A 10895-nucleotide genomic window follows, 5' to 3' on the forward strand; every position below is an offset into this window, starting at 1 on the left:
ATAGATAGATAGATAGATAGATAGATAGATAGATAGAACGATCGATCGATCGATCGATCGATCGATCAGATGGTGGTAGGATGAGGTGTACCATGAGAAGTTGCAATTCCTCATTATTTTAAAATCCAACAAAAAAATAAGACAAAATCTACATTTAATACCATCCACAGTTTCTGTGACAACCCCAATAACACATCTAAATAGTGTTATTAGACCAAATACGTATTTTAACTGTGGCTAACCATCTGGACATGAAAGTTGACAGTAAAGATAGTGAAGAATTCAGGTATAAAACCGTTTTAGCTGAAACCAGAATAAGAACAAACTAGGTAAGACCTCACTGAGCTCCAGAGTACACCAGGTCTTAAACTTCATTAATCAGGAAGGTCCTGGGTTCAGGTTTCTGCCAGGACCTCTGCATGGATATTTTGTTTTCAACCAGTTCAACATTGCTTTTTAAATTTTAAAAGACATCAACTCTTCTCCTACAGAGTCACTGATGGGTATTTATAGGCCCAGTATTCATTCAACAATACCACACAGGCCTCAAAATCATGGATCATTCTGAAAAACACCGTAGAGGCTCACCTCGGCTGCTCCTGCAGATAAAAGGCAGAAGATCAGAGCAGTCCGTCCAGCTGAAGGATGGCAGCTGATCCGACCTGCCCTGCAACGTCCTGCAGCCCTGGAGCTCCATCTGCTGGAGCGCTGCTGCTCATGCATTCAAATTGTTACAAACATGCACACACAGACACACACACACACACACACATATGTAACACACAGTAGCAGAATAATGGCTTCAGCTTTCAACTATAAGATTATTCTGAAACATATTTTGGCAAAGTTTGAATTTTTCCAGAATGTTTACGGTTCACAATTATGGGGAGCAGAAAGAGGAGGTGCTGACTGCCAGACTGCTCAGTTCTAAATGTCTTAACCTTTCACTGTCCTTTACTGACTGCTCCATGAGCAACAAGACAATTTACACACATTTTACATAAAAGACTCAACAGTGGTGCTGAGGTAATCACTGCAAAGGTACTTCAATTCTTCACCTACACAGCTGCAAAAAAAACAAAACAAAAAAAACAAAACATCATTGAACATATTTTAAGAAAATCTCAAAAGACAAACACTCCAACTACTTTGGCCACCTCATGGTAACAACTCGTCTTTGCAGAGACTTTGTAATTCAGTGACATTGGAGGGTTTTGGGCATTAATATTTCTCATGAAAATCAAGCAACAGCATCTGAGTCAAATCATAGTCCAGACTCCTGACGTTTACTAGGACACTTCAAAATTTTATATTTTGTTTTTTTAGCTGTTCAGCTCTAACTATGTTACACGCCGGGTTTCTGAACTTTGTTTTTTATACCCAAAGTGATGTAGTTGTACCAAGCAATACCACTATAGGAAAATTCAACTGCTTAAGAACCATTTGACCAAAGAGGCCAGTAGAGAGATGGCTTCGGGCAAATAATACCAAACTAAAAGAATTATACAAAAATGTCAACATTCACACAGAATTATAAATATAGAATCCTAAGCAACCAGTTTAGACAGTTCACCATAAAAATGATTTGTGGTGAGTTTCACTTTAATTTACAAACTCTCATGAAAACGTTTGAAAAAAACGTTTTCTAATGTTTGGCAGAAATTCCTACAGTACTTGCTGTGGTAATATAGGAAATGTATACCATCACAGGTAATGATGGCCTGCAAATGTTGTGTCAAACAGCCTGTAAAAGCATTGAGTGTACAGAAATGTACATACTTTTCAGAGCCTTACATTTGTGCTTAAAGTAGCAGTTTTTGATTGATCTAATGTGATATTCTAACTTTGTGGCATTGAATTTCCTTATTTTTTTTATCTACATTGATCATTAAAATTGCAAAATATTAAAACTTGAAGTAATTTACACTATGTGTAATGAAAAATGACTGTTTTACTTCAGAGATGACTAGCAAGAAACATTGTACTTTTATGCAACTTTCAAGTTTTTTATATCTGCTAGTACATCCAGTCTATTCATAATTTATAAATGCACTGGCAAAATACATGTAGAAATGTTGTTTTAATTAGAGATTGGTAATGCACTGTGGCTCTGTTTGGTATATTGACCTAATACACATTTACTACAAAAGCAGCAGAGAGATAAGAGACAAATTCTACTTTAATGTAATCAAACTCAATTCTAATTAAACTTCATCTGTTAATGTGTTTCATTGAATGAAGGAGAGTTCAAGCAAAGTGAAGCAGGTGTTACCACGGTTTTTACTGTCACTTCAAGAGAATTTTATAAAAATTTGTAACTGGTTGATTGGCTGTGAAAAACAAAAACCCAACATGTTTTGTGAACTTATGGTTTTATAATTAGATTGTTATCCTACCTGGACAGAACAACGGGGCCTTCACCTCTTTGACCACATGATGGCTGTCTATGAGGCTGAGGTTCCAGCTGAAAAGTTTTTCCCGTATTGTGGCCGAACACAAATTCAAGGCACGGACATGCCTCGTTTCCAAGGAAACGTTCCATACATTCAGGTCAGTGATGTTCCCAAAAAAGGGTTCTGTGAAATTTCCTCCAAATGAGTCTTGGTCCTGACCCAGGATAAGAATACCATCCCCGTGTATATCCCTGTCCATGTCTGTACCAGAGCCCGTGTCTTTCCTGTCTCCGTCCACATAGATAGCCCAGTGATTTTTCATCCGACTCCATGTAACACAGATGTGATGCCATGCACCATCATTTGCAAAGGATGCCTTGTATGGAAAGTGTTTTCCATGGATTATGAGGGCCAGGTGGATACGACCCTGCGTGTCCACTCGGCCTCGCAGTTGGAACTCATTGGTCAGGACAGGTGCAGCGTAGGAGAAGACTGTTGATACATCAGTCCACTCTGTGTCCCACTGAACTCGAACACACACGCTGACAGACGACATGGCAGGAAAAGACACTCTGACACGAGCAAAGCCTTCATGGGATTCCTTTGGAAATTTTAGCACTGAGAACTCCAAATCTGAACCCAGTGAAAAAAAAAAAAAACCTTTTAGTTCAGGGAAAATTTTGATTACAGTTTTGAAGATCCCTAATTCCACTTACATTGCCTGGAGAGAGCTACAGGCTTGGATTCTGCTCTGGGGTGATCTTTAACCCAGACTGGAGAGCGAAGTCCAGCCTGCTGAAGGAACTCGACGGTCTCCTTCTCGTCCTCTGACCGTTCCAGGGTGATCAGAGAGCTGAACTGACCCCTGCAGAAACTCTCAGCTCTGGAAAAGGGCAGCGAGTCGTTAAACAACTTCAGCACCCATTGTGATGTAGGATGGACGAGTTTGACTTGCTCTGAGACACAAAATTGAGCACATTACAGATAGTTGATTAGAAATCTTCTTATCAGTTGGCACATTTTTCAATTTCTAAATGAGAAAAGTGCCAGAATAAATGAACACTCTGTTCCCTCACCATGGGGCTGCTCCATTGTTTCTGGCCCAGCATGTGTTGGCTCACCATCACATATCACCTACAGAGAAAAGATTCCAAGTTCATCGTTCTTATGGAGAATGTTCCACAGTGTTCACACTTGTGTGAATCATGGCTATTTATGATACATTTGATACAATGATTTCAATTTAATTTTTTGTGACCTTTGGAGAATAATAATAAAAAAAAAACTGACTAAAAATATGACTTCCATTACACAGTATATTATATAATGTGAACATTATTACCTCCAACAAGAGGAGCACGAGTCCTGTAAGCAAGATCCCAGCCATTTCTAGACAGAAGAAATGAATCAGTTGAGCTACAAAAATGTATTTTCACTGTATCCATGTGCCATCAGTTAATGATTGCTTTAAAAACATCACTATGCAAAATTCACTGGCAATAACAGCACTAGAAACACGCATGCAGAGTTTTAAAATGACTCTCCCCAAGCTCTGACTCTCAAAAATTGCAAAAAGGTTCATTTGCACTCAGAGACCGCATTCATTTCACGTCACTCTGGAGATAATTGCCAAACAGCGAAACATAAATCCAACTCTGGCTCCTCATACGGTACCTCTGTGTCAATGTCAACCATGTCCTGCAGTGTGTACAGTCTCCTCAGAGAGAAAGAACCAGTGCTCCCAGTGCATCTGCCCAAGTCCCCGTCTGCCTCCCCTTTCTGCTTCAACACTCCTCCTTGCTTTCCTCCCTCTCGTCCAGCCAGCCTAAAGCAATCTGCTTTTGTCATGCAAAGAGGGTCATTTTTTAAAAAGAACTCCACTTGCGCAAGCGGTGTCAAGCCTTTGGCACAGAGAGTTCATGAACAGCAGCAGGAAGCTGCACATACCCACCACTTTGCCCTTATCTATGCTTTCAACAGGCCACTCCAAAGTTAATGGTCCCATCAGTTCCATTACTGTAATTTATAGACAGTAAAGCTGAAAATACTCATATTATTAACTAATAAAACCTCTTCATGTTTTTTGTAAAGGCTTTCAGAAAATCATTTTGTGCAAAAAATAAAATAATTAGTACATTCTATAAAATGTAAAGCGTTCATTGTAATTATTTCACAAAATCATCTGAGTTTTTCATGTTATTATTGTACTTCAATGTACAGCTGAAACCAAATGTTTGAATAAATTATCTAAAACTACAAAAACACAGATTTCTCTCTCATTTCCTGACATCAATGAATTCCTGTTTTAGGTCAGTTAGCATTAACAAAATGATTTTTTAAAGGCATAATATTCTGTTCTCAAGTTGCAGTTTTGTGAAGTTCCTCCTACAGCACAACACCTACACATCATGATTCTGTCATCCAGCACTGAACAGCTGTTGATGTTCTTCAGGAAACTCTGCATGGTCCAGCCCAACTACCAAGTCAGCTGTCACAGCAGTAACAAAAATCACCTCATTTTGTTCTCAGCCTCATGTCATCCACCCATTCTTGTCACAAACCAGAGACAAACTTTTCACCCACTCTCCATATCTGAACCTTTTGTGTGATTGGTGTGCAATTTATTTATGCAGAAAACAACACTACTAAACTTCCATGATCTGCAGTTCTGACTGTCTGTGCAAGGTGGAATGGGTCATCGGGTAGCACCAATTGTCAGAACATTATCTGATTATGGCCAGATTTTGAGGAGTGATTGTTTGAGGCTGTGAGGAAGAATGTCCTGAAATATTAAAGTCCCTGCTCAGTTCTGGTCTGATGCAGCAGGAGAACGTTTCACCAATGCCTTTCCTTCTTTTCTTTTTGATAACTTAAAACATAAGAGATTTTCCAGCCCATCGATTATTACATCCTTGTTTGTCACTACCATAATCTCTATTTTAACTATATCTTTGCACCATGATGTGGATCATGAAAGGTCTGTGTGAAAACAAACATCTGAAAACCATGTGACCGCTCACCAACAGTTAGACTAGTCCGACCATGATGGGGCTTTTAGGATTCATATATGTAATGTAAGAAATTTAACAAACAAATCTCTTACCAGGGCGCTTCTTTTCTCCAGTAATACAATTAGGCCACATTAAAGCCAGAAATCTATTCTTTCATAGATACAATGAAAGCATACTGACAAAAAAAAGTAAAGAACATCTAGACAATGTTTTAGAACATACAGTGTTAGAGCCAGTGAATCAACATAAAATGAGTCATATTAACTCTGTGTGTGATGGCAACTACAACTAAGCTTTGTTTCACACTGAAAGATTCAAATGTGTCCAGTTTAAGTTGAAACGGGTTCACCCAAAAATGAAGGTTATCTGAAGAATAAGAACCACTGGTATGAACTCAAACCTCTGAGGAAAACCCTCCGATCCTCTTTCCATTGTTAAAGTGTTCAAACAGTTATTATTTTTGAAGGTCTGTTGTTGAATTGATTTTTGTCAGGAAAATTTTTTCCATTCTTACCAACTGGGGAAAAAGGCAGTCATCACTAAACAGCACCAAACATTTGACAAGATAAAGGTGACAGTTTTAAAAGTCATTGTTGCCTTTGAATCTCATATTTTTCAATATATTTTATTTCAAGGGTCAGGGGTTAAAAATATCAGCTGAAAAAAATATTGTAGCTGTTTGACCATATTTGAAGCCTCCTTTCCAGATCACTGAATTTAGCTTTTCCAATCACTTACATGACCACAGGTATATATAAAAAAAATCCTAAAAACATTGTGCATACTGTAACTCTAGAGGGCTCCATTTATTTCAGCTTGGTATCATGATCTGATTCCACCTTTGCAGTAAGTCTAGTTGTGAAACTTCTACTCCACTCAATCTTCTACAGGTAGGAGATTGTGATATCAGAACAAACTGGAAGCATTTGTCAACAATAGCAACTCATCCATGAAGGGGAAGGTGAGGCACTAAGGAGATATCCCTCTTTCTACAGAGTGAAAAAGAACAACCTATTAGCTTAAATGAGCTTCATAAATTGGTTTATGTCTAGACAAGCTGCAGGGAGAACAGTACTGGTCTGACTGCAATGTGTGTACAGTTTGGTCCAGAGGAGCTGGGCTTAATTCCAGTGGAAGGAATTATTAATATTTCAGAATACCAAGAAATTTTCCGACCTCACATCTTTTCTCTTCCTGTCTTTGTTTATTCGCGGTCTTCGAAGGACCCAGTCTATGTAGGATGGGTCATTCGAAGGATGCAGATCCTGAACTCGGACATGGCTTATGTCTGAGCGCCAGGAGAAGTTTTGAGTACAAGCATTACAAGTTTTGAGAAAAACCACATGAAGTTCTGCTTTCAAAATAAAAATGTTAGCAAAAGTACTAAAGGTTTTGGGAACTAAAGACATTAAGTTTTTATTTCAGACTGAAAATGTATGCTCTTGGATTATGGCAGAAAAATTCCCTCAGATTGGAGACCTTCTGTTGTTGAACCTCTCTGGATGTCCAACACACATCTACCTGTCTGTTCACCCTGCAACACTCAATCTCCACTGCACTCCTCAAGCAAAATCATCACCCAAACCAGTTATCCTCTTTCTGCCTCTTCCTTCCCCAGGGCAGAAAATTGCAGTAAATTCCTTGTAAACCTGACAAACATAAAGGCCTGAGTCAGTGACAATAGAGGAGACCATCGTTAAAAAGACCAGCAATGCACATTCCAAGTCTAAGTGTATGTTGTTGAGGCATTCTTTTTACAGAGCAACAATACATTGCTTCAAATGACATAAACTTTATTAAGTTTTTTACAGAGTTATGATTTCTTAATAGATACTTTTATGGTATTTTAAGGCATAATACTAACAAGATCATGCATTTAAAACTGCTTTAAAGCGTCTTAAAAGATTTTGTCCTGATCTGGGCCTCGTTGTCATTGTCTGAAAAGCTATTTCAAAGTCTTTTTGCTAGAGCCAAAAAACAAAAAAGAAAGTTTCAACTTCAGAAGATTAACATTCAGAAGAGGGCTATTCATTTTTGTGGGGGCTGGTTGAACACAGCAAGCAAACAAAAATAAATCTTCCAGTGTTTGGACCACATTTCAGGGGAGCCAATTCACACCAAAGCCCCCTTGAGGTAGAATACTGTCTGGGTTTTTCCCAGTATTTTGAGCAATCTACAATGTTCTGACCAGACTCTTCTGGTCAGGTCGTAATAAGCAGAGACTCGCAAAAGAGAAGTGGACTAATTGACCTCCCTTTTTCCCTGGCTGTTACTTCACTGTAACTCTGCACCCACTGCCACCCAGCGCATTTCCATGACAACCTGTGGATTGTAAGGGAGGTATGGAAACGTCAAACACTCTGTGGGCGTGCTTCGTTGCTCACAAAAGGCCAGTGACATACATGTGGAGCGAGGATGAAGGCTTTTCCCAGAAGAACCAGCCCAGCAAGAGAGGACAGGGGAGAAAGTGGTGACAGCCCCCTCGGCTCCTCATTTTTAATCTCAGCCAGCTGCTCTGTTGCAGAAGAGACCTTAAATAAAAATAAGATTCTTCAACATACACTGGTAACATAAAAGGGGAGAGGAGAGCAGATGTATTTTTAAACACGCATCTACTTGAGAGAATCTGCTTTGCACTTGTTTCGTGACCCAGTAATAGTTTTGGCATAGAGCAAAGATGGTACCTACCTGACAAATCCAACCACATACTTAAACGGCACAAATCAGTTGGTTAGCCCAAAAGCCCAATATTTATAGGCAGACATTTGTAGAATCCATCCTTGTTAACAAACATCTCTGGTAGGTCAGCAATCAGTGACCATGTTTGTCTGGCCATATCTGGAGAGAGCAGATAGCCTTTATGGCTGCCTGGTTACCATCAATCAGGCCTGCAACTGATAAACAGCAGCAGGGGTCATGCCATTACCATGGAGACTAGCTTTAAAAACACCCATATAAACAATATATGGTGCTGGCATGACACAAAGAAAAAGAGAGAGAGGGGGAGAGGGCCGAAGGTCCACGGTTAGTTTTTTGCCCTTTGGACAGATTTTGACTGGAGGGGGACAATGTTGGGCGGAGTAAACTGCCTTCTTTTCAGAGAGGCTTCATAAAGTCATAAACCAGTTGAGTTTCACACAGTTTAAGTTTCCCAACATCAAGTTATTTACAACTAGAGATGCAATGATCAAATATTGATCAAGAATTGGTCCCCCTATTGAACAAATTCTAGATTGGGTATCGGTGGCATTGTGACCAATCTATGAGGGTAGATCTATTCAGTTTAATTCTGTGCTTTGTGCGTTGACCAATGTCATGCTTTATTATTTATTTTACATTATATTTAGAATGCCTAGTTTCACGTTCTGAACCATTTGAAAGGTTTGTTGCAGTTTATTTTTATGTTTAACCACAGCATTCAACATATTGTTTTCATCAGTTTCATTTCTTTTTTATTATTTATTTTACATTTACTGTCCTGTTGCACTGACTGAACAGATTAACGATGTTTTTACATGTTTGACCAAGCTTGTGAAGCAGTTGGTGTGTTCCAGTGTGCTGTAGTGATGCAGATTATCAAATAACTTTGTAATTCAGTACATTTATGTCTGCTAAATAAAAAAAAACAACAACAAAAAAAAAAACATTCTAAATCAGTTCAGCTGTTTTTCTGTATCTGATCCATATTGGCCGTAGTGTCGCACCTATGATGATTTTTTAGTATAATCTGGAAGATTATATATGACAGTGGATTCAGAAAACACAATGCTGCCATTTCATAGAACGATGGACAAGAAGGAAAACTAGCAAGTATCTTTCAATCATCTGTTGATAATTCCGAAGCCAAATTTTTATTCTAGTTCTTTTGAATATCTAATCCTGTTTTTTTTTTTTTTAACCAAAATGCAAAACATAAAACTTTGTCACTCAACCAGCTTCTCCTCTTTGTTAATTATTTCTCAGATTTACTGTCTGACCCTGTTGAATATGAATACTCTTCTTCAGTTAGAAACTGTAACGTTTGAAGATTGAAAGTTTTAACCTAAATGAAGTCTCTAAAGCCAAAGTATGTAACTTTATGAACAATTTGTTTCTTACATATTTGTTAAAACTGTCACTATGTTGTGACAGATGTGAGATAGTTCTGTGAATAGATGGATTTCCTCTGCCTCCTCCACATGGCCCTGCAGCTGTTTCCAGAACACACTGTTCAGTAAGAAACAACCCTTCAGAGCCAGGATCATGTTTCCAGTAACGCTAGGTTTTCTTCTCTACCATTTTCAGAGCTGTAGCATATACAGGAATGTGATTGACAGCGCTAAGACCCCACCCTTGGCTCTGATTGGTTGTTTCTGACCGGGTCCTGAGCATTTCTGCAGACAGCTGTAGGAGAACAGAGGGGAAGGAAAAGAGCTGGAGTTTTTCACAGATTACCTCTTATGTTATACTGTCATGAAAAGGTGACAGTTTAAACAAATATGTAAAAAATATATCTTGTTTATAAAAGCTATATACTACAGATTTAATGGAGTACCAAATATCATAACAGTAACAGAGAAGAGCAACAGAATCTTTTGGTATGTTTTCATTATAGGAGTCTTTTCTAGGAACAAGGGGGCATTTCTGAGGTCATTACTACCCTGTGGTTCCACAGCATTTACCAGAAAAAAAATAACTTGGAAGGAATTTCAAGTTATTTCCATGCATAGTGTTGAAGTTGCATTTTTGAATTACTATGGACCCACTGAGCAGATTCTTAAAACAAATCAATGTTTGTTTGTTTGTTTGTTTGTTTTTTGTCATTTTTTATTGAGCTTAATAGAAGTAAAATGATTTTTGAATCAAAAGACAAACAGTCTAGATTCAGGACACAGTTTCTGTTATTATAGCTTAAAACTAGAGTTCGGGCCCAAAATCTGGATGTTGTGATGTACTTGAACCTGAATCTGCAGAGTCACATAAAAACAGATACAAACTTGGTCTTCTGTCACCTGAAGAACATTTCCTGGACTAATTTCCTTGAACATCCTTAAAAAACTCTTGCATGAGTTTATCTTTAGTCTCATTAATTACTGCAACAGTGTCTTCATAGGTCTGCCTACCCAAACGACCGGGCCAGAGTACTTTCACCATCACTTTGTTTGTTCAGGTATCATCTTCCTCCTCCAAAAATTTTCATGCATTTTCTCCCAAGAATAGTAACCCTCCAGCAACGCCTGTGTAGATTGTGTGGGCCCACCTTACACAAACAGAGAACAAGCACCGAGGCTGGGGTGGCGGGTTGGGCTTGTTGGCGGGGCAGAGCGCCCCCTACTGGAAGGGCAAATGCTGTCATAGGAATGCATTGTCATTTTGTGACATGGTGCATTATTCTGAAAGAGAACCACATCTCTACATGTGTGTTCAGAGACAGTGTTTCATGTATTTTGTAAAAAGTATTGCTATCTCAAACATGTCTGCACATTCTCTGAAATCAGATATCAAAGTGTGT

At 38.7% G+C, this 10895-nt stretch overlaps 1 protein-coding gene and 1 long non-coding RNA gene across 2 annotated transcripts in view; both read right to left on the bottom strand.

Annotated features, from left to right (window-relative positions):
• The window catches only part of adgrd2 (adhesion G protein-coupled receptor D2), a 43898-nt gene extending 39702 nt beyond the window's left edge, over positions 1-4196 (bottom strand). The window contains exons 1-6 of the mRNA XM_016674188.1: positions 4068-4196; positions 3736-3782; positions 3470-3527; positions 3110-3349; positions 2397-3026; positions 589-711 (exon numbers count right to left, since the gene is read on the bottom strand). Coding sequence (XP_016529674.1) covers positions 589-711; positions 2397-3026; positions 3110-3349; positions 3470-3527; positions 3736-3780 — 1096 coding nt within the window. The 5' untranslated portion in view covers positions 3781-3782; positions 4068-4196. The remainder of the gene's footprint in view (positions 1-588; positions 712-2396; positions 3027-3109; positions 3350-3469; positions 3528-3735; positions 3783-4067) is intronic.
• A 3441-nt stretch (positions 4197-7637) lies between these two features.
• LOC107836839 (uncharacterized) lies at positions 7638-8282 on the bottom strand. The gene is made up of 3 exons (XR_001662806.1): positions 8093-8282; positions 7807-7919; positions 7638-7726 (listed from the first exon to the last, which is right to left on the bottom strand). It is a non-coding gene; the product is annotated as an uncharacterized LOC107836839 (long non-coding RNA).
• Positions 8283-10895: the final 2613 nt, after the last annotated feature.

Source organism: Poecilia formosa, unplaced genomic scaffold, assembly GCF_000485575.1.
Source record: "Poecilia formosa unplaced genomic scaffold, Poecilia_formosa-5.1.2 Scaffold91, whole genome shotgun sequence".
Lineage (NCBI taxonomy): Eukaryota > Metazoa > Chordata > Actinopteri > Cyprinodontiformes > Poeciliidae > Poecilia > Poecilia formosa.